Raw genomic sequence first — 22,870 nt, 5'->3', positions numbered from 1 at the left:
GGTGGTGGTCCCCCTGTTCAAAAAGGGGGACCGGAGGGTGTGCTCCAATTATAGAGGGGTCACACTCTTAAGCCTCCCTGGCAAGGTCTATTCAGGGGTCCTGGAGAGGAGGGTCCGTCGGATAGTCGAACCTCGGATTCAGGAAGAGCAGTGTGGTTTTCGTCCTGGTCGTGGAACGCTGGACCAGCTCTACACCCTCGGCAGGGTCCTGGAGGGTGCATGGGAGTTCGCCCAACCAGTCTACATGTGTTTTGTGGACTTGGAGAAGGCGTTCGACCGTGTCCCTCGGGGAGCCCTGTGGGGGGTTCTCCGGGAGTATGGGGTACCGGGCCCTTTGATACGGGCTGTCAGGTCCCTGTATGACCGGTGTCAGAGTCTGGTCCGCATTGCCGGCAGTAAGTCGGGCTCGTTTCCAGTGAGAGTTGGACTCCGCCAGGGCTGCCCTTTGTCACCGATTCTGTTCATCACTTTCATGGACAGAATTTCTAGGCGCAGCCAAGGTGTTGAGGGGATCCGATTTGGTGGCCTTAGGATCTCATCTCTGCTTTTCGCAGACGATGTGGTCCTTTTGGCTTCATCAGATCGTGATCTGCAGCTCTCGCTGGAGCGGTTCGCAGCCGAGTGTGAAGCGGCCGGGATGGGGATCAGTGCCTCCAAATCCGAGGCCATGGTCTTGAGCCGGAAAAGGGTAGAGTGCCTTCTCCGGGTCAGGGGGGGTGTCCTGCCCCAAGTGGAGGAGTTTAAGTATCTCGGGATCTTGTTCACGAATGGGGGAAGAAGGGAGCGGGAGATCGACAGGCGGATTGGCGCAGCGTCTGCTGTCAAGCGGGCGCTGTACCGGTCCGTCGTGGTGAAGAGAGAGCTGAGCCAAAAAGCGAAGCTCTCGATTTACCGGTCGATCTACGTTCCCACCCTCATCTATGGTCATGAGCTTTGGGTCATGACCGAAAGAACGAGATCGCGGATACAAGCGGCCGAAATGGGTTTTCTCCGTAGGGTGGCTGGGCTCTCCCTTAGAGATAGGGTGAGAAGCTCAGTCATCCGGGAGGGACTCAGAGTAGAGCCGCTGCTCCTTCACATCGAGAGGAGCCAGTTGAGGTGGCTCGGGCATCTGGTCAGGATGCCTCCTGGACGCCTCCCTGGTGAGGTGTTCCGGGCACGTCCCACCGGGAGGAGGCCCCGGGGAAGACCCAGGACACGCTGGAGGGACTATGTCTCTCGGCTGGCCTGGGAACGCCTCGGGATTCCCCCGGAGGAGCTAGAAGAAGTGGCTGGGGAGAGGGAAGTCTGGGCCTCCCTTCTGAAGCTGCTACCCCCGCGACCCGACCTCGGATAAGCGGAAGAAGATGGATGGATGGATGGATGGATGGATGGATGGATGGATGGATGGGTCATGTGAGCTAGTTACCAGTAATCAATATCTTACATTTTGTTGATATCAGAAATTTTCATGTTTTAAGACTTTTGGAAGCTAAAAAGAAAGTCAGGCTAACAGCTGGACCTGAGCACAGTTCAGGTATTTAACAAACATGTAACATTTCCAGCAAATGCTTCATCATAGTAGCATGGTACATTTTATTTTTCTATTTACATAAAGTTTTATCACAATTCTCTAAATCCAAATTGTTCTGGCTACAACCTCTTGTAAGCAAAAATACTGACTGATAACCTTGTCACATAAATTTAAAAATCCTCATTTTTCCTTTTAAAAGAAAGATCTTGAACATGCAGTACCGCCGATGGCCACTAGGTGCTGGCTTAAAGAAAACTTTGGCTAACAGGAAAGAAAAATACACATGCATGTTGAGCATGTGTGGAAATGGGAACATTTTCTAATTAAAGCTTCTCATGCAATTTTGCAGTTAGCAGAAGGGCTTAGCAATTTTTTAAGCTAAGCTAATTAGCGTCAAGCCGTACCCTTGATTTATCCTTTCTTCTAAATTGGTAGAAATTATCCAATACGACTAAACGTAAAAGAAAAATCCAGTTTTTGATGAGTCTCTTGCTGATTGATTGATTATCCTCTTTTGCGGGTTTAATGATCCGATCAGAAACTCGTGGTTTTCCTGCTAGCGTTGAAGGACTCTGCTAACAGATATTGTAGTTCTGTTCTCTTTCCAATGAGAAAAACAGACTTTCTGAACCGCAGGACTCATTTTCCTCGGGTCAGGACGGAAAGCCTCCACTTGTTCCTGGCGTGTGGTGTGCAGCTTTCTGATTGGCTCAGTTGACCAGAGGGGGCGGGACCATCAGGAAGCGATGACCTGGACGTAGTTGGCGGGATAAAGGCCCACCTGGCCGCTCCTCAGCCTTCCTTTACACCAGCCCTGCTCGTCTTCCTCACCAAGCTTCATCAGCTCGTCGCCTGAAGGAAAAGGAAAGAATGAGACGTTTTAGGGCGTCCTGTCACTTTAAATCCAAATAAGCTCAACAAACTCAACGTTTACACTGGTATGTGAAAATGGCTTCAAACAGATGCACCATTATATAACCGTACATCTTTGAAAAGCAGAAGTGGAGCCTCCTGCACAACCAATAAGAATGCAGTAAGTGGTTTCTGGGTGGCAAGTCAACAAAAAAACAATTAGCCTTTTCCAGCAGCCATTGTAAACCACATAAAGCAGCTGACCAAATGTGCTGGAACTCATCTTGGGTTGCTAGGTAACGGGGAAGTCTTTGAAATGGCTCATTTTTCAGACGCCAAAAAAAACGTCAACTCATTGACGCTTTTTGAAAAATTCATCTTTAGATTAGTCTCTGCGGTATGAAGATTGTTAGTTTGGGTTCATACCTGCTTTAAAGCTGAGCTCGTCCGCTTCCTGGCCCGTGTAATCGTACAGCGCTCTCACCGCCACGCCCTCCGCCTGCTCCTCCTCCTCCTCTTTGTCCTCCGCCTCCCTGACGCCGTTCACCGTCACCTTCTTGGGACTCTCCTCGTCTGACCAGTCCGATGAGTAATCCTTCACCCTGGATGAGACCAAGAGACAAAAACTACAAACGTCAAGCAGAGAATCCATGAAAAACTCCGGATCCGGAGTTTACCTGCAGCTCTGAAGCTGCAACACAAACTTCCTGCCAAAAAATAAAAACCAGAAGTTTTAAAGGTTCTGATGGTGGAAACTGAAATTAGGTTAAAATCAAGACGTTGAAACTATGAAATAGTTTAAATTTTACTCTCTACATGAGTTCAGCTTGTAACAAACTTAACTCTAAATTTGACTTCCTTTCCTATACAGGTTGGAGCAACTGTAGAACTAAAAACGACCCAAGAAAGTTTAAAAGTTCTGCTAAGAATTATGATTAAATGTCATAAAAATCAATTGTTCCAACAATTAATCGGATAAAAAAAACTGGCACATTCTGCAGATTTTTCCATTTAACCTAATTTATTTAATATCAGAATGTCACTAAAAGATACAAATAAATCTGGTTATTCTGATTCATGCAGGGCCGGCTCAATCCTTTTTGGGGACCGAAGCAGGTTTTATCTGGTGCCCAACCAGATTTTTATTTAGTATGCATTTTACAAGTTAGCCAAAGTGATTAATAATTATTACTAACAGCATTAGAGTGTGATTAATTTGATTAAATTTTGTAATCGACTGACAGCACTAGTCTCCTAACATTCAGAGCGATTAAATTTGACATCGGACATCTCCAACTTGTATCTTTATCCTAAAAGAAGCGAGGGAGCCTCTCCCAGCAGGAGCAGAACATGGACACAGACTCGGCTTTCCAGCTTCTCATTAGACGCTGTTTTGTTGGTTTACAAACCTCCGCAGGGAAGCCGGGAGGTTAAACAGCAGCAAGCGCGCTCTCACGCCCGCAGGACGCTCAGGGGTAATTGTAGTCTTCTGTTCACGTCTGGACTAAACAACCCACAGAAACACGTCGTTTTAAAACTTTACACAACAGCAGCAGCTACAACTGACTCTTAAATCCAACTGGGAGGATGTAAAGCTGAGCTCCTTAAAACGAAGTGGGAAAACTCCATAAAAACTCCCAGTTTGGATTAGTTTTAACCAGCAGTTTATTAGCAAACAGTGAATTAAATCCAACCTCAGACTGATTCACACCTTCGTGGAGATCAGCAGCTCTAAATACGCCGTCTGTAACGGAGAGAGAAATCCACTGCAGAGACTTCCTGCAAGCTGATCCCAACATGTTGAGCTTTAAACTGAGGGAAAACACGGAGCAACTAAACCTTCACTCAATTCACAAACTATCCTGCAAAATCTACAGTCTCATTAGGACTGAAACGATTAATCAGCCCAACTTATTTAGTAATCAGTCGTTAACTAGAGTATACAGACTCAAAAAGGACATTTTCTGTAAGTTTTAATTACTGTAAAACAAATATATATATTTTTATTTAAGATAAAAAATATTCTGTTTGTAAATATGTTCTACCCAGAACTCGAGTGACAGTTTCATCTTGACCTGGTTTAAATTCTGTAAAAACAACAACATCTTTTGCTATTTAATTATTAAACTGTTAATAGATTATTAATCCAAATAATAATCAGCACATCAGTCCTGCACTGTTTAGCCAGGCTAAATGGACTGAACTTTTCATATTTATAAGCTTCAGATGCATTCTTTGCTATAAATGATTAAGGGTTCTCTAAACAAATGTTATATTTTTTTATTTTAGGCAATAAAATATTTAATTTCTTATTTAAAATGAGGAATTTATTTTGTTTTTTTGCATCTTTTCATGCATTTCTAATATTGCATTAAAATGTTTAGGAGTTAAATAAAAAATCTGCAGAAAGTGCCATTATTTTGGTCTGATTAATCAATTAATCGTCAGAATAATCGATTAATGAAATAATCGTTAGTTGCAGCCCTACATAAAAGTTTAGTCTGAGTTTGTGGGTTTTGCAGTTTTAGGATCAGATTCAGGGTTTTAAGCCCGGATGTCGGGGCACCGAGCAGGTCCACCGTGTTTTTGTATTAAAAGATGTTAAGTTGACAGGAAAAGTAAAAATATTTCTGAGTTACGGGAAAACATCGCCAGTAAACCACTATATAAACCCACAACTAGTCTTAAAAACAACTAATCAAAAAATACAATTAAGATGAATATTAATTATTTGCACTTTTGTTTAATCCAAATTAAGTCAGCAGCACCATAAAACCCCCAGGCCTCAGGGGCCCCATAAATGCTAATATTTGAACACAGACCACAGATACATAAATGTAGCATTTGTTTATTGAGATTATCAGTACTGCCACATTTGATTTAAAGGTTTCAGTTTACATAGATTACAAGATTTTAAATTGTTTAACATTTATATGCAAGATTTTAAGGAGGTGGCAAGTTTACCTTGTAAAAGTTCAAAGAACAATATTCATAGGTAGATTGTTTTGTTACCATAGCAACAATCTGATGCTGTAAGTTTAATCTTTGAGTTTGAGCTCTGTTTGTTCACAAATACAAATTAGTAAACTGCAGCTATAACTTATAGCTTTTTAGGGAGGCCAGTTAAACTACTCCCCTTCACATAGAGCTGGCAACCAGAGCTAAACTCTCACCTTGATGTAGAGTTCTCTAAAGAAACATAATTCCTCACAGGGGGTTGATGTAAATATCCATACGGGTCAGCCTGGGTCCAGTTTGAGTGAAAGGAGGCACGTGTGATCTGTGCTAAGCTCAAGCAGCGGCAGCGCTGGCTTCAACGTGCAGATTGGTCCGCTCTCCTGGCTTTAAATGCACAAACTATAAACTTATCTGTTAGGAATAAATCTGCTCCGCCACTGAAACGCTCAGAGCAACAGAGACGCTTGCAATCTGATTTTAACATTAAAAAAAAAGTACTTTTTATTTTGCATTATTAATTTTTCTAATAAAAATAAAAAGCAACGCTTGGCCTGGCGGGGGCTGATGGAGCCTGACGGGCCGCCAGGCTTATAACACACTGGGGGAAACCCTGAGATTTATATATATTTTAATAATATTTTATTTGAGTGGAAAAATATTGACCTTCAGCTGTTTGAATGGAGTCAGAGTTCTTTGCTGTGAAGGATAATTTCACTTCATTTTGGATATTAAGTGATAATCAGAGCGATTTACAGTTCAGATCTAATGTTTACATGATTCCATGGTAATGGCAGCATCATGCTGAGCCAGTATTTCACAGATCATTTCCACCAAAGGATAAATTTGAAGTTTTTATAAACTATTGCAGATTTCTGTTGTTTCACCAGACTTCACTTGATTTTCCTACCTGCCCATTTCCATAGTGATGGGACTGGGAGGTGCGTCTCCTCCACCCGACGACACGATGTTGGTGAGGGTGACGACGTTCTCCTCCGAGTTTCCTCCTCGCTCCTTCCTGCTGATGGAGCGGCTTGAATCTGGAGACCACTCCTGCACATAAACACACAAAAAACAACACACTTTTTCTGTCAACTCTGGCAAATTATTCATCGTTTTACCTGATTTTTATGTTTGAAACAAAAATATCTTCTTTACTCCACACTTTAGTCCAAATGTTCAATTAATTTATGTTGCAGAAAAGTCAAAAACTCCACAAGGAACAAGAAGAAAGCAGATTTATAACCAAGTTGAACCTGAGGAAAAGTGAAAGGAGGATTACAAATAAAAAAGATCCCATAAAATGACTAATTTCTCTCTTCTCATTTTAAAGAGGAATCAAAGCTAAACAGAAGAGATCCACGTCTCTGATGACACCCAGATAGAAAACGTGCACGCCCACTATAATAACAGAGTGCAGAAAGAGAGCAGCTCCGGATGAAGTTACTGCTGTTTTTATTGTCTCTGGGAAACTAAAGGAGGTGTGTGCAATGAACTAAATGTGCCTCCAGGTACAAGAACAACATGTAAAGGTGACCCATTATGCAGGTTAGAATAGTTAGATAGGAATGAGAGCTAGTTCTAAGCTTGCTTGTTTATTGTCGTCATAGCAACTGCCTACTAAGATGGCTGCCACGGAAATTCACAGAGGGTGTGACGTCATGAGAACTATGTGCTGCCAAAAAAAACAGCTGGATATTTTTTTTTTCTTTTTTAATGTGTTTAGGTTGTTCTTTTAGAAGCAGTTGAGATCCAAATGTTAGTATAAGAAAAACAAGAAAAATGTAAATTTTAAAAGTCTGAAAAATGTTTCCTGAAATCAGAACAGATTTAGGCTTAAACACCTGATTTCTAGGCAGACAAAGAAGTGAAGTTGGATAAAGAAAAATGTTCTTGGTGATCTAAATGTAAGGCTGCTGGAGTGTGTGTGTGTGTGTGTGTTGTGAACAATGGGCCTCTGTCTGTGTGGCGGCAGCACTGTGGGAACACTGGGAGATTCCTCTGAGGACAGAGATGCGTCTCTCCCTGCCAACTTCTCCCTCTGGACATGTTTTTTGTTTGTTAAATATCCGGTACAACAACAGGAGATTTTTATTTTTTTACCACATTTTGAACTTGTAAGATCAGATTAAGTTAACTTTCACTTGCATCTAAGTTGTAAGAGATTTTTAGTTAATTGTCAATTTTTCCAGAGCTACTGGCACAATTTTGAAGCTGCAAATGTGGCCATTTATGTTGAATTTTCTGTAAATCGTAAGCTCCATCAGTTCAGCATTTTTCTTTAGGCAACTAGAATATACTTAAGTTGGTTTGGAATTGCTGAACATACTTGGTGAGTGGTGGAGATGTTTTTGCTTATCAAATGTCCGCTATGATGACAATAATTTTTTTAACCATGTTGTTTTATTTGCAAGATTAGATTAAGTTAACTTTTGTTTACATCTAAGTTCTAAGACATTTTTAGTTATTTTGTTTATATATATATATTTTTTAAAGTATGTTTTACAAACAAGTCGAAAGTGTGTTTAAGAAACAAACTGCCTTTTCTTGGAAAATTAGAAGGCCGTGTCAGCCATGTTTGTTTATATCTTCCGTCCTCAGATCCAGAAACCTGGAGTATATTCAGCTTTATGATGCACTTTCAGTAATCTACAATCTTCCCATCGAGTGTTTCGAATGCAGGAAAACAAACATTTCTGAGCATTTCAGCGTCATTTGATTCTCTGAAATGAGACGCTGCCGTTCTAAAACACCTCCACACAGTAGGAGGTGTGGAGGCTGAAAGGCAGGAATCCAGGTCACCGTATCCCTGATGTACTTTAACAACCAAAACTGCAAATCACCTCAAACACAAAGGAGGAAGAATAATGTTTCACTGCCTACAAGTTGGGAACAAATACAGGAGAAGAAGAAAATCCTTTAAGGAGGATTATTGTGGAAAAATACATACAGGATTTGTTAGTTGTCTGTAAGGAGTTTCTGGCTTTGTGCTGTAATGTTTGTCTGCAGAAATTAGGTGAAATCTGCAGATTTTCACAGAAGGATGAATAAATTTGCGTGTGACATTCCTGACCCCACTCACTGCTCTCCACTATAAAACCAGGCATTCACAGCAAACCTGTTTAATATTCAGCCTGCTGCACACAAACACACATTGGACTCTGGATCGAGTCGAGGCAGAACTTTTTCCTTTATTTACATTCAGTTTACAAACGGAGAGGTATTGATTTAGAGCTTCAGAGGCAACCTGGTTCATCGAATAAATGACTACTGAATACCTGCTGAACCGCTAGTTTAAATGTTTCCCCACTAAGGATGAGTTAATTTGAGGTTTATTCATCTTACTGATAGGCTAAAGATTAATTGATAAGCAGACATTTTAAAAATGTTAGTTTTCTCTGGCATCAAGAGGGCTGACAGCCTTTCCATAAAATAAAGGGCGACACTTTTTTTTTTTTTACAATATGCTAAATAAAAAATAATTTTGTGTCAGCTGTATTAAATACTGACTGGATAAACAGAACATGTTGTTTTTTTACATTATTAAACTTGGATATATTTACAAAATATGATAAAACAGTAACCACTAGGCTGCTGAATTAAAAAAATTAAAGACTTAATCCCCCACTAAAAGACAGATATGAAGGAATGTTAAAACTTTTTTCCATCATGTTACGTTGTTTCTCCGTTATCTCCTCTGCTATTCTGTCAACACACTCACCTTCGTAGCACAACAGTAGTTTTTTGTTGAAAAATTGCTGCTCCTCCTTCATGCAATTCGTCTGAATAAAGCGCTATTAAAATAAAATTTTACTTAAACAGTTTATCGAGTGTTTATGTTTCAAAATAAAACCGAATAAAGTGTAGTTTCCGACCCACACCGGACTCTGCTTAGACCGTTTCTCCATTCCGATATGGCCGCCATATTTGTTTCTGTATCAACGGCTCCGCTGATAAGGTTAACCAGCGGCGCCCCCTCTGCTGGACGGAGGCCAAACTACAACATTAACATAAGGTCTAAGACTCTAAGCGGATGTTATTAGTGAATCGATTGGAACTAATTTTAATCTAACAATTAACCATTAACCGAAAAAATAGTTGCAAGTTGATTGCTTGTTTGCATCCCTATTTTTCACGGTTCTGAACGAGTTTATGAGTTTCCACACCTCAAACTGGGGCCAGTTCATGCTCATCCCTGGTCCGTGGGTGTTCCTCCACCACCGCAGGTCTTCAGCATCGCTGGCAGCTCGGATGGTCTGACCCAGATCCTGGTGCAGGTTTTTAAAGCTGTTGATTAAAACCATAAAACCATTACAATAAAGTCCTTCATGTGATTAATCTGAACCAAGTTTTTGTCTTTTTGCACTTTTCTAAAGTCTTAATAAAAGATAAAGGTTTTTTTTTCCAGATTTGTTGTTTTTATTCAAAATTTTCACAACTTTTAAGTTGTTCTATTTAATTTTAATACATTTTTTTAAAATATCCAAATCCTTGATGATCAAGTTTTAGTTTTATTTTGTAAAATATGTTTCTAATACCTCTGATTCTATAAAGGTTTATTGATTAATTACTCTGAGAAAGTCATATGACAGGGCATTTACTTAGCACATGCTAACTGAGGAAGTTTCACTTTAAAACTGTTTAACATGTAAACACTAGTTTTAGAAGTCAATCAGTTTAGACAAATTTTTAACCAAAAATTGCAAATAAATTAGAAAAAACATTTAAAAATCATCTCAAAACATATGAATGTAGCCTAAGAAACCATATTAATTACTTGCACTTGGCTTTTTTCTTTGCAGATTCATATAAACTAAAGGAACGTAATCTAAAATCCTTTTTTTTTTTTTTTTTTTTTTTTTAGTTGTGACCCAAATAATTTAAAGTTAGCCACAATTTAATCACCTGTTACCTTTTCTGAAACTGTCTGAAAAATAAGCAGGCAGTAGGGGGCAGCAGAGAGGCCTTTAAGTTTCGGTTTAAATTTTTTAAATAAATGAAGAGGCTTCAGAAATTTTCTGATTAAATCCAAAGAGTTGAAGCTGGGAGAGAGCATCAGAAAACTGCATCAAGATTTAGGACATTAGAAGCAGGACCAGACTCTTTGTTGAAAATATGTAGTTGGTGAAGCTACTTTAAAGTTATTTTGTCCTGTTTACTTGGACTTTACCATGGCAACTTGAGCCTGTTTAAATAACACCAGAGGTCAACAGTTAATGGACGACAGTTCAGGTTTTGTATTAACCTCTGTGTACACACACACATGTTCCCACATGCACCAGGAGCTGCATGCCTTCGCTCTGAGTCAGCGGCCATCACGTTTTCATGTTTCCCCCCCAGAGGAAGTGAAAGTCTTCCCACCTGTCTTTGGTGGACAGGTCGAGGTGCGTGTGGATATCCAGCAGGACGTCTTTGAAGAAGCGCAGCCTCTTCCGTTCTGCCTCCTGCGTGAGGTCGAACACCTGCTCCATGTCCTCCATGTAGCGAGGGTTGCAGCGGTTCAGATCCTCCAGGGCCTTTGCGTAGCGCTCCTTTGCCTACAAAACAAACACACATATAAAGACTCACTTGCTCAGGCTGAAAATGTCTGAATAATCACAACACTGTCATTTTGAGCTACCAAACACCGCCTACGGTGTTTTTTATTCCCACACATCCCAAGATAAAAATAATAGAAATCATTTAAAATTTCAAAATAATAAAAATTGACAGCAAATGACTACTTTTTTCTTTTGAATGCACCATTTCAACGCAAATTTTTGGACAAAAACCAAAAAATATAAACGTTTTATATCAGTCGATATCAAAAATTATTTACTAGTTTTTTGTTTTAAATATCTGAAATAATACCAGGCAGAGATTTTTTTGTCCACAGTTTTTACTCCACACCGTTGTTTTTTAGTTTTAAGCAAGTTATGAGGCTTTGGTGGAAAAATTTTAACTGCTGCTGTGCCAGTTACTCAACAGGTTGTTGCTAGGTAACCAAAGGATGAGAGAGTTGCTAGGTAACCAAAGGATAAGTGAATTAGGCTCAGAGGTCTCAGCTCAGCTAGCTGAGAGGTTGAGCCGCTAAATTCTTTCCTCTGCCTACATCTCCCAGAAGGCAGTGCGTTTCTGGATCAGAGTTCAGTGAATATTCTAGTCGATGTATGGGCTCTTTGCACCTCAGCTTCCACGTTCGGGGAAAAGCGGCTCAATCTTTTCCGATCTATTGAAAAAGGCTCTTTCCACTGGGTGTTTGCAGGGCTTGTCCAAGGTAACAATTAATGATGAACATGGATCCGAAGCCCCGACAATAAGCTGGAGAAAGGTTTTAAGATGTTCGCCTCGTTATACACAGATACAAAGGTGAGTTTTACTTTCTTTAAACTTTGTGGCTAACATTAGCTTTAGCTTATGCTAGACATTTTTCTTGTAAAAACGTGCTATTTAAGTATCTAAACATTTTTTATCATTCATTAAAGGACAATGTTTTTACCTTGTTTTCAAGTATATTACGTGGTTTATTGTCGTTAGTGTCAGAGACCAAGTAACGGGGATTTTACGGTTCAGTCTTTTTGCTTCTGAAGCACAACAAGCCCATAGCTTAACAGTAGAGCAGCTCTGGTGTCGGAGTTCTAGTTCAGCTGACTGTTCAGGTTCAGAGTTGTTGCTTTTAGAAAAATATGGCCGTGTTCCTTAAGGTCTCCGTGTTATTTTGCTTTATTAGTTTTGCATGCTTCTTGTGAAGCAGGACGGTGTTTACAGCAGTGTGTACAGGCGGATCAGTAGCTCGGCTGTCTGGCTCTGGTCTGCTCTCTCGTTCCCATAAACTCTTTCAGGCTCAATACAGAAGTGATTCCATGGAAATAACACAGGAAGCTCCTTTACCTTCTTCTTTAGGCTGAAGAAGTTGATCCGGAGTGAAGTGAAGGCTGTAAACGTTGCTGTGCGGCGTTAGCTTTAACTGGTAGCGACGAATATTTACAAGCCATCATCTTCTTAATTCAGGACTGTTTGGAAATCCATGAAAACTTAAAAGCCCATTATATTAGGAAGACAGCAATGTTCATAGTATTGTTTTATTTGCGTCTGAAATAAGACTTTGTCTTTTCTAGCTGTCATGGTAACTCAGAGCGGAAAAAAAGAGCCGCATTTGCGCATGCAGTTGTGACGTCAGCGCGGCAGGTGCAAAGAGCCCATTGATATTGTTCATGTGTCTATACTGTTAAAGGTGACATATTATGCTTCCATGAACAGGTGAGGATAGGTCTGTGGTCTATATAAAACACGTTCATGCAATGAACGTGTTTTATATAATAAGACAAAAGTAACTTAGAAGTAGCTTTTTCTATATAAAACACGTTCATTGCATTACAAAATAATTTTTAGTCTGGTTTGAGCTTCTTTCAGAATGAGCCTTTTTACGGCCTTTTGTCACTTTAAACTCACGCTGCTGCTGGCCACGACCCCCAACTCAATGTTGACACTCAAAAAATAAAATGGCTGCAAACAGATGCGCTATTATGCAACCGTACATCTTTGAAAAGCAGAAGTCAAGCCTTCTGTACAATCAGCAAGAATGCAGCAAGTGGTTTCTGAACAAAAGCTGGTCTGCAAGGGTTGCTAGGTAACAGGGCTGTGCTCAGCTGGGGTTACTAGGTAACTCAACAGCCAGGACATTTTTGAAATGGCTCATCTTCCAGACACCAAAAAACATCAACTTATTGCCAAAAAACAACTGGTTGTTTTTTAAACACATAAATTGAAGATAAAAACATTTGCATGATAGGTTCCATTTAAAAGATTTTTGGGTCCATTTGATCAGCTTTAGTTCAACATCTAAAACACTTTGACTCAACCAGATCATTCTGCAGATTCTTCAAAACTAATAGATTTATGAAACCTTTATTTCCATTGGAAACACAAATTGTGTCTAATAATAATAAATGTAATTTGAAGATCTGGACCAAATAGTGTGAATCCCTTCATTTTGTGGTCCATTTGTTTTCTTCCACCCAGGCTGATCTGATGTTTCCAATTACCATCTTATTTCTTTGTGGCTGTTATGGGAAGTATTGTGGTTTAATTAGTTTATTTTAAAAGCCACTCAGGTTTTAAAAAGCCTCTTTAACAAGTTCCTCAGAGGAAAGGTGCAGTTAAGGATCTGTAATTCCCCTTATGCTCCTAGAAACCGCAAATGTTGCCATGTAAACAACCTGAGTTCTTCTTAAAGTTTCATTTCATCGGGCTGTAGGTGTGGAGGCTCACAGTGACTGCAGACTGAAACTCTTCTGTTCTTACTGCTATAATTAAAATTTTATTCAGTCATTTGTGATTTAGCTTCAGAATAATTAAGTGACATCTGGATGAGAAAGTGTCACCAAGCCGAGTCTGAATTCACCAGATTTCTCAGATTCTTTCCTCTCTTCAGTTCTCCGTCCCCGCTGTTGGGTTTGTCCCGAGCCGAAATGAAGGCGATACAAGTCCAGTCTTGTTTTAAAGGCAGAGACACAGGCAGGTATGTTTTACTGGACTCACTGGCACACCCTGACTGGGACGACTGGAGCTCCTCCCGGGATGCTACGGGTGTTTTCACACCTGGTAGTCCGGTAAACTCGGTTCAACTGGGGACCAAAATTGCAACATTTGCTACATTTTCTGTGTCAAACCAACCAAACCATTTGAAAAACCTGTTCCCCTCCTCGCCTGTGGGGGTGCTGCACCAAGAACCTTTGATGAAATGAAGACACTAGCTGCGTTTCCGTTGTAAATGAGCGCAAAACGTTGTCAATTACACAAATTTGCAATTGTGGTGGTTAAATTAAATTTAACAATACAATTAAAATCCGGTGTGAATAAGCTTGTTCACGTGATGCGTCATTAAAAAACATGCAGCGCCATAATCCTCCAACTACTTCCTGTCATCTTCTTATTCATGGTTTGTGCCAGTTCTGACATCTGACTGTTGATTATGTGCAAAAAAGAGTGTTTAAATGGCAGTAATGTGAAATAAACCAATTTCAATGTGGGCAAAAAAACCCCAAACAAACAAAAAAATATAGCAATGAGTTTTCTCTAAGCACTTTGTATGTCCTATATAAATGTCCTATATAAATAAAATTACCTTTACCTTTAAACTAGTGTGTTTCCATTAAGCAAATTTATTTTCAAAATGTTAAATTGACCAATTATGTGGTCAATAAAAATGCAGCAACATTTTTCACAAAATGTGAACAAAAAAGGAGTCGCGTCAGATTTTAGCGGTTGTAGGAATCCTCTTTAGTCTTTTCTCATGCTAGAGCTACACTAGCATGTTTGTTTTGGTTGTATTTACCCAGAATGCTCTGTGCTGTAGTCCATTTCCTGTTTTTTATATGTGAACCTTTTGTGTGGTTCACATATAAATTCAAACCAAACAAGAGTTTAATTCAACCAAACCGACACCGAGGTTTGCAGGCGGACCAGAGTTCACTTATTTTTTGGTCGGTTACGCGTTCACACCTCCCCAAACGGACCAGACTTTCTGGACTGAAGTTTAACTAAAGCGGAGTAAAAAGGACTCCAGATGTGTGGGTTTCAGTTTTGTACCTTCTCGGCCTCTTGGTTGCAGCGCTCGGCCCGGACCGTGAATTTGCGGACTTCCTCCTGGGATTTGGACGGGTCAGCCTTGGCGTGCGTTTCCCTGGAAACGGCCGTCCACTCCTCCTTCCTGGCCTGATGGTAGCTTTTCTTACTGGACTCGACCTTGATGCAAACAGATTTGATTTTTGATTAATTGTGCAGTTTTCATGCAAACTGATGTAAAAAAAACACTTTTCATATTTTTAAATGAGAAAGTAAGCATTTTATTATCTAAAATGCAACAACATAACCAACATTCACATTTAGTGAACACTTGATAATTTGTAGCAAAAGATGAATCTCCAGCTAAAAATACACCTAACATGAAAAACTCAACTCTTCCTGCTTCAATACAGTGTGGGATTAATTTGGTGATTATTTTTCAGGTCAACTAATTCATAATTTGATAGGAAAATGTGCTTCGTAGAGAATTTATTTGCAGAACTTGAACCAGGTGAATCTAAAACTCCCACTTGAGTAGTTCTGGGTGAAACATTTACAGACAAAGTTTTTTTCCTTTTAAATGTAAAATCTGAAGTTTTTATTAGAAAAAAGTTTTAGATTGTTGTTTCTTCAGCAAATGCCCCTTTTTTGAGGCATGGATGGATGAAAGGATGGTGGGCAGACAGAAGCACCTCTTTCAGCTTGCGGACCCAGGGTTTCTGAGCTTTCCTGAACCCGTCGTCTGCGTCCTTCGTCTCCCTGAAGCCTCCCATCATCTGCTTGTGGAAAGCGTCTTTCTGCCAGTCGCGGACCTTCTCGCCGTCCTCGCCCGCTAGCCGCTCCCGCAGCTCCATGTGCAGCTCGCTGAGGCGGTCGGCCGCCTGCATGAAGGCGTGCCACGCTTTCTCCAGAGTCCCGTACTGAGGGCCTGTTGGAGGAAAAACCGCTAAGCTAACGGTTTATCTTTTTGTGCAATTCTTTTTTTTTTTTACCCCTCCAGGGGGTCGTTTTGTGGGCTCTAGTGTCCCTTATGTGACAGTAGGCTGACAGGAAACAGGGAAGGAGAGGGGGGAAGACATGCGGCAAATGTCGTCGGGTCCGGGAGTCGAACCCGCGACGGCCGCGTCGAGGACTCAAGGCCTCCAAATACGGGTCGCGCTAACCACTACGCCACGCCCCATTTTGTGCAATTCTGAACCAAAAGGTAAAAGTTTCCATTAACTAGTGGTGGACATTGTTAACTATAACATTAGTTGTTCTAACCCTAAAGCACTAAATATAAGCTCTACTAGCGTTAAAGTGCTCAACCAACACGGAATTTAGCATAAGCTAACGCTAAAGCACCAACTTCTAGTCTATTAAAATTCACGCTAGGGGTTGATGATATGGATTTAAAGTTTTATCACAAAATTTTGTGGTATACTTATAATAATAGTGACAATAAAAACTATTGATTGCTTCTTTAATGGGTAACTGTATGGCTGAGTGAATGACAACAATTACAGCTCTTGAAAAACATTCCCATTCGCTTCTTTAGGACTTTAGTCACATAAAAAATGTGATCTGTATCACTAAACTGCACACACAAATAGTCAAATGTATTAATGAATCCATAGTCTCATTGAGCTAACAGTGGAGAAAACAGTAACAATCCCAACAATACAAACTGTTCTGCGCAGTTCTAAAAATATAATAACTAAATTACTTTAAGAAGTTTATCACAAATTATAAACAATGTGACAACTTTATCAGAAAAAACTAATTTAGGGGAAGCAAAGTGAGCAAAACGAGCTAAGCTAAAATTTAGCCCTGCTATTAGCACATTACCGCTGTCAGTAATTGTAACTGAACTCCCAGTTTTCTGACATCTAGATGCATCATCCTATGACCCGTCATTGCTACTGAGATGATGGACCTTTTTCAACGATGCCCCTCCACCTTTTGGACCAGTCGCTCAGCTGAAGAGCGTAGCTCTTCTCGATCTTGGCTCTCTCCTGGAAGCAGCTAACGAGCTCGTTGCACAGCCGGTGGCCGTCGTCGATCCGCTTCACCGTCCTTTTATAGTTACCCGGCTGCAGAAGCACAAAGACACAGAAATAAAATTACATAAGGGAGCCACAGTTTACGCAAAACCCAGTGACCAGCCCAGAAGCTAAAGGTGACCCGTAATGCTTCCCTGAACAGGTTAGCATAGGTCCATGATTTATACAAAACATGTTCTTTTTTTTTTCAGAACGTCATTCTTATATCATGAGATTTTACGCTCTCTAACTCAACATTTAGACTCACGCCTGAAAATGGCTGTAAACAGATGACCAATTATAGAACCATAGATCTTTGAAAAGCAGAAGTGGAGCCTCCTGCACAAATAACAGGAATGCATCAAGGGGTTTCTGGATATCAACAACAAAATACTTGTCTTTTCCAGCTGCCATTGTACAGCACATACAACAGTAAAACCAGCTGACCAAATGTGTTTGGGTTGCTAGGTAACAGGCCAAGCTGGGTTCTGGTTGCTTGGTAACGGCACAGTGCTTGGGCAATGTGATTTAACAATTTTTTTTAAACAAGTTTTTGAAACGTATCATTTTCCAGACACCAAAAAAATTTATTTTCTGCCAATTTAACGAGTTTTCTAAGCTCTTAGCTTGTTTTTGTAGAAGCAGTAGAAACCCAAATGGAAGCATAAAAACATGCAAAATATGAATTTTGCAATGACAAACAAAGCAAAGCAAGGCAGTGGGAATGTGTCCTGGTATTAAATGTGTTTTATTTGTACCTCCCAGAAGCTGTCGGAGTTGCCGAGGTCGCTGACGTCTCCGTTGGAAGACATGTTGGGGTCGGCCCTGCAGCACGGAATGATGGCGGCGGCACACGAGACTGCACAGAACGAAAGGGATTCACAGATTCAAAAGTAGCACAATGTTACCTGGTAAGAGCTCTCTAATGCTGAGCCTCAGTGCTTAAACAGCAAAAACTTAAAAAGCAGAAGATCAACCTGGAAGGAGTTTCAACATAAAGAAACCGTCAAAAAGCTTTAAATTGAAAAGCAAACCAGCAGATTATACAAAAAAGGCATTTTCCAATCAATACAAGCAGTTTAAAACTCCTTAAGGAACATTAAGGTGAACATAACTGTCAACAAATTGCTGTGATGCAATATTCCTGGAAAGTTTCTTGCAACGATGTTGAACTTTTTCACATTTTTACCACAAATTTAAAGCTATTTCTAATATGACAGGCAAAAACAAAGTGGTAAATTACTGAAAAGAGAAAAAAAAATATTATTGATTATGTTTTATATGGTGTATGTCTAACACTTGGAGGACTTAAGATAACTTCAAAACAAATCTATGCCACAGTTTTCAGATTTTTATTTGTTAAAATGGTATTAATGCGTAATTTTCCCGTTTTGCTCTGCAGTGGAGCAGTTTGGCATTTGTGGATTTTTCTGTGGAGTGAGAAATTATTTAAAGAAAGTTTCATGGATTTGTTTTGTAGAGTATATTTAAAGTAATACAGAGAAAATGTAATTTGTGACACTGAAACAAAGTTTTTGGGATTTGAAAGCAGCCAATGAAGGAGTGCCATTAATTTTCCTTGGTGCTGATTGGCTGCAGCCCACACTGCAAAAACACAAAGTCTTACCAAGTAATTTTGGTCTTGTTTCCAGTGCAAATATCTCAGTACACATGAAATAAAACAAAACTAAGTTAACAAGTAACTTTTCAGCAAGCTATCGGAGCTTGTTTTAGGTAAATAATTCAATATTGATGAAAAAGTTCGAGTTTCATTATAACAACACGTTTTCCCCAGGTAAGTTAAATAATCTGCCAATTTAATTGGGACTTTTTCATCAATATCAAGGCAATATTGACTGAAAACAAGCTCCTATATCTTAATGTAAAGTTAATTGTAAGTTAGTTCACTTGAAATAAGATAAAACTAAGATATTTGCAGTAGAAACTAAACCAAAAATACTTGGTAAGATTTTGTCTTTTTGCAGTGTGAGACAAACGATGGATGTTAGCATCTGCTAGTTTCGTTTCTATTGTGCTGCTTAATGCATATTGAGGCATATTTGGTGTTTAAACCATTAAAATAGGCAGCTAAACGCATTTTTAAAAGGGATCTTAAGTATTTGTTTACTTCTGCAAAAAACAGAAGAGCGTCACCACAGTGACTCTCAAAGCTTATTGTTTGTATGATGGTACAACTGGTGCCTTTGACTGACGTTAATCCTAATCTACTCCCTGCTCAGAACACAATCCTTTTGGAAAAAGTAACATTTCTGTTTCTGTTCATTTTCCTTGAGGCTTTAAGCTTCAGTAAATATCTGTGATTGTAGGAAAACACAGAATCAGCATTCAGCCTCTACGCACCACAAATCTGGACCAAACTTCCAGAAAACCACAACACAGCCAAAACTCAGAGTTTTTAAATTAAGGCTAAAACCCGATCTGTTGCTTTTGAACCATAATAATGGAACATTGATAAACATATTTTATGTGTATGGATGATACATAATGTAATATCTGTTATTAGTTTTGGTAATTGTTGACAAGCTTTGGATACAAATTATCTAAGGCCAACTGCTAATTTGAGCTAGTTAGCTTTAAAAACAAATTAGCTAAGAAACCTGTAATCTGAGTTAGCTGGCTTTGAATACAAATGATCTAAAACCAACTGGTTTCTTCAGAGTCGGTGTAATTCAGACAGTTACAAGAGCTCTTTCCTGCCAACAGCCTTCACTATCTACAATAAGTCTTTGAATAATCTGAATTGATATGAGTTACGACATTTAATTTCCCTTTGAGATCAAATTATCTAAGGCCAACGGTTAAGATGAGCTAGCCATCTTAGAATACAAATTAACTGAGGCCAACAACTACTCAGTTAGCTAGCTGAACAGAGGCCTGACATCAATCCTTTCAAATTGTTCAATTCCAATTTTCAGTTAGTGCAGGAAGTTAATCTGCAGCAATTTACTCAATTATAGAAACAACAAAGACAAAGTCCAGTCTTTCTGTTTCTCTTTCTTCTTAAAGCTACTGTCTGAGGTGAATAGTTTTTGCATGAGATTGTGTTCTGCAAGGCTCAACTTGACTTCCCGGTTGTTTCACAACGCTCCCTCTCACTGTAAATAACTGCATCGGTGCTGGGAGCAGGCCTCGGTGCAGAAGCGTAACCTTGGTGATGCTCTGCAGGGAACAATGCGCCGGCGGCTGTAAATAAACGCGGATGCTCCTCATGAGTTCTGCTACAACAAAAGCAGTCGGCGGCAGAAAGAATGTGGCACCACAAGCGAGAACCCGTGACTCATGGGTAATCATAGGTGTGTCTGTATCTGCAGAGACACGTGACGTCTAAGATTATCCCTAAAAGCTCAGGCTGCACATATCATGGCTCAAAGACGGAGGGTAAATCTCACAGACCCACGGCCCAGTGGGTGTTTTTCCACAGACGGGTGTAAAATATGCCAACAGCTGCAGAGACCTCTCCCTGCAACGTGCTGGAACCTGACGATGAGCTACTGCCTTCACCATGGATCGCTACTCACTGCGGCACAAAACGTTAAAACTCATTCACAACTGCTGGAAGACATTACAAATCATTATTATGCAACATGTTTGTATTAATAGCAACTGAATCAAAGGGAGCTAGAAAAACAAGACTGAACAAATCAGAGCTATTGTAGACTTTTAAAAAGGTGTGGGCGTCTAAACTGACTGCTGTTCATTCATTTTTTATCAAGCAGTTTTTATTTTGTGCGACTTTAAATTGACCGAGGCCGACAGCTAATCTGATCTGGGTAGCCAACTCAGATTATTTGTTGGCTTCAGCTAATTTGTTATCAAAGTGTAGCTAGTTCATCTCAACGGTTGGCCTCAGCTCATTTGTATCCAAAGCTAGCAAGATCAGATTAGCTGTTTGCTTGAGCTAATTTGTATTAAACTAGTTTGTATTCAAAGCTAGCCAACTCCAAGTAGTTGTTGGCCTAAGATAATTTGCATTCAAAGTGGACTAGCTTAGACTAGCTGTTGGCCTCCGCTAATTTGTTTTCAAAGCTAGCTTGGATTAGCTGTTGACTTCAGTTATATTCCAAAATTAGCCAACACCAGGTTGTTGGCATCAGTTAATTTGCGTTGAAAGCTAGCTAGCTAAGAGTAGCCATTGTGCTCAACTAGTCTGTATTCAAAGCTAGCCAACTCTGGGTAGTTGTTTGCCTCATAATCTGCATTCGAAGCTAGCTAGTTCATGTTACGTCCAAAATCCTCCTTTCAGAAGAAAGTGAAGTTTCCTTTTCAGTTTGAAATCAAGATCTCAGAGTTTGGAGGAAAACAGACATCAAGGCTGCGATCAAAGCCACCTGGGTTTTCTCTCCACCGCAGCAGAACCACAGGCTGATCTCCATGCTACGCTGCATTGATGCAGTAACTCATGCAAAAGAATCAGGTAAAAACTGTGTCTAGTCTTTGATCATGTAAAACATGTTTAAACATACCAACACATGGAGAGGTATTTGATGTTGGCCTTCATCATGGAGGATTCCTCCAATCTTCCTCCAACAGAGAGCAACACAAACGAGCCGCTGATCTGCCTGATCTCAGAGATTTTCCAGAGAAAATCTGAATCCGAAACGTTTTCTAAGAAACTAGACGAGCAATCTCTGGAATATGAATGATAAACATAACTGAATCACTGAGGTTGGTCAACCAAGCCGTCTCTGAATCGGTTTAAAAAAGAAGAAACTTAATAAAATATGAAAATTTATCCATAGTCTTTTTGCAAAAGTTCAGTTTATCTTTATTTTAAAGACATAGAAATAAAATAGTGGTTCTTAAAAAATTATAGCTCTCAATGAGTTTCATTTAGCTACTGCACAGGGAAAAATGGCTCTTTGGATGGTAAAGGTTGCAGACTCTTTAATTAGAAAACAAGTTGCATGAAATTAAACTCCATGTTGGCGGAGAAACTAAAATAACCGTGTAGTAACTCACATGTTGCTGCAACATCTGAGACAAACAACCTTCAAAAACTGAAGTAGGGACACTCAAATGTGTTATTTTTCTAAACTGAAAACACTTTTTCTTTTAAGCAAAAGTTTTTCCATTCATAAATGCTCCAAGTTGGTTTCCTACAAAAACACGTCAAGAAAAGTTCAGAAAATCCTTGATTGGGTCACAGATGTATCCTTAAAAAACATCAACAACACGCTCGCTTTTATCTTTTACTAAAAACAAGCTCCTATATGTTGCTGAACAGTTACTTGCAAGGGTTTTGTCTTACTTCAGGTGAACTAAGATATTTTCACTGGAAACTAAACAGAAATACTTGGTAAAATTCTGCTTTGCAGTGTAATTACTGACCTACAGTTGAGATTAATGCAGGAACAGAGACGACATTTTAACAAATGTTGGTAATGAAAACAATAAAAGCAGAAACATGAATTTGAGTTTGTACTTTTTGTGTCGTGCACTGCAAAAACACTTAAAAAGTATTTAACAAGCTCCTGTATCTTGATGAAAAGTTACTTGTAAATGAGTTTTATCTTATTTAAAGAGTAATAAGACATGTGGACGAGAAACTGGATCAAAAATACTCGATATTTGGTGTTTTTGCAGTGTGAAACGCAGTTCCATGTTAAATCTATGGAATAATTATTACGGTAATTTTTAAACCACCGCCGATCAGAAGAGCAAAGCGGATCAGAACCGATTCCAGGTCACAATCTGGAGTGCAACCGGCTGAGGCGAGAGAGAAAGCTGGCGCAGACGGAGATTCTTGTTGCTTTATTGAAAAGTGGGTCAGGCCAGAGAGGAGGAGGAGGAGGAAGAGGAGGGCGCGACGGACCGGACCTCATAAGCTCCGGTGTCAAACTCACAATCTGATTAACGTAAACGAACGTCTCCCCTGCCCTAAAGCTGCGCTGCATTCCAGAAAAAGCTTCAGTATCTACCGATACGGCGACGCGGAGGCTTAAAAATACCCAGAAATGCAAAG

The 22,870-nt window shown here is 39.9% G+C and overlaps 1 protein-coding gene across 2 annotated transcripts in view; it reads right to left on the bottom strand.

The window, feature by feature from the left end:
- Positions 1-1,390: 1,390 nt before the first annotated feature.
- Positions 1,391-22,870, bottom strand: part of pacsin3 (protein kinase C and casein kinase substrate in neurons 3) — a 29,975-nt gene continuing 8,495 nt past the window's right edge. For both annotated transcript variants that reach the window (XM_032560173.1, XM_032560172.1), the window contains 9 exons: positions 17,646-17,746; positions 16,782-16,938; positions 15,559-15,794; positions 14,891-15,046; positions 10,682-10,857; positions 9,487-9,607; positions 6,231-6,373; positions 2,792-2,967; positions 1,391-2,365 (listed from right to left, as the gene is read on the bottom strand). In XM_032560173.1, the coding sequence (XP_032416064.1) occupies positions 2,250-2,365; positions 2,792-2,967; positions 6,231-6,373; positions 9,487-9,607; positions 10,682-10,857; positions 14,891-15,046; positions 15,559-15,794; positions 16,782-16,938; positions 17,646-17,699 (1,335 nt within the window). In that variant the 5' untranslated portion in view covers positions 17,700-17,746 and the 3' untranslated portion in view covers positions 1,391-2,249. The remainder of the gene's footprint in view (positions 2,366-2,791; positions 2,968-6,230; positions 6,374-9,486; positions 9,608-10,681; positions 10,858-14,890; positions 15,047-15,558; positions 15,795-16,781; positions 16,939-17,645; positions 17,747-22,870) is intronic.

The sequence above is a fragment of the Xiphophorus hellerii genome, chromosome 4, assembly GCF_003331165.1.
Source record: "Xiphophorus hellerii strain 12219 chromosome 4, Xiphophorus_hellerii-4.1, whole genome shotgun sequence".
Taxonomy (NCBI): domain Eukaryota; kingdom Metazoa; phylum Chordata; class Actinopteri; order Cyprinodontiformes; family Poeciliidae; genus Xiphophorus; species Xiphophorus hellerii.
Note: the sequence above shows the minus strand (reverse complement) of the source record. Positions and strands in the feature narration are given on the sequence as shown.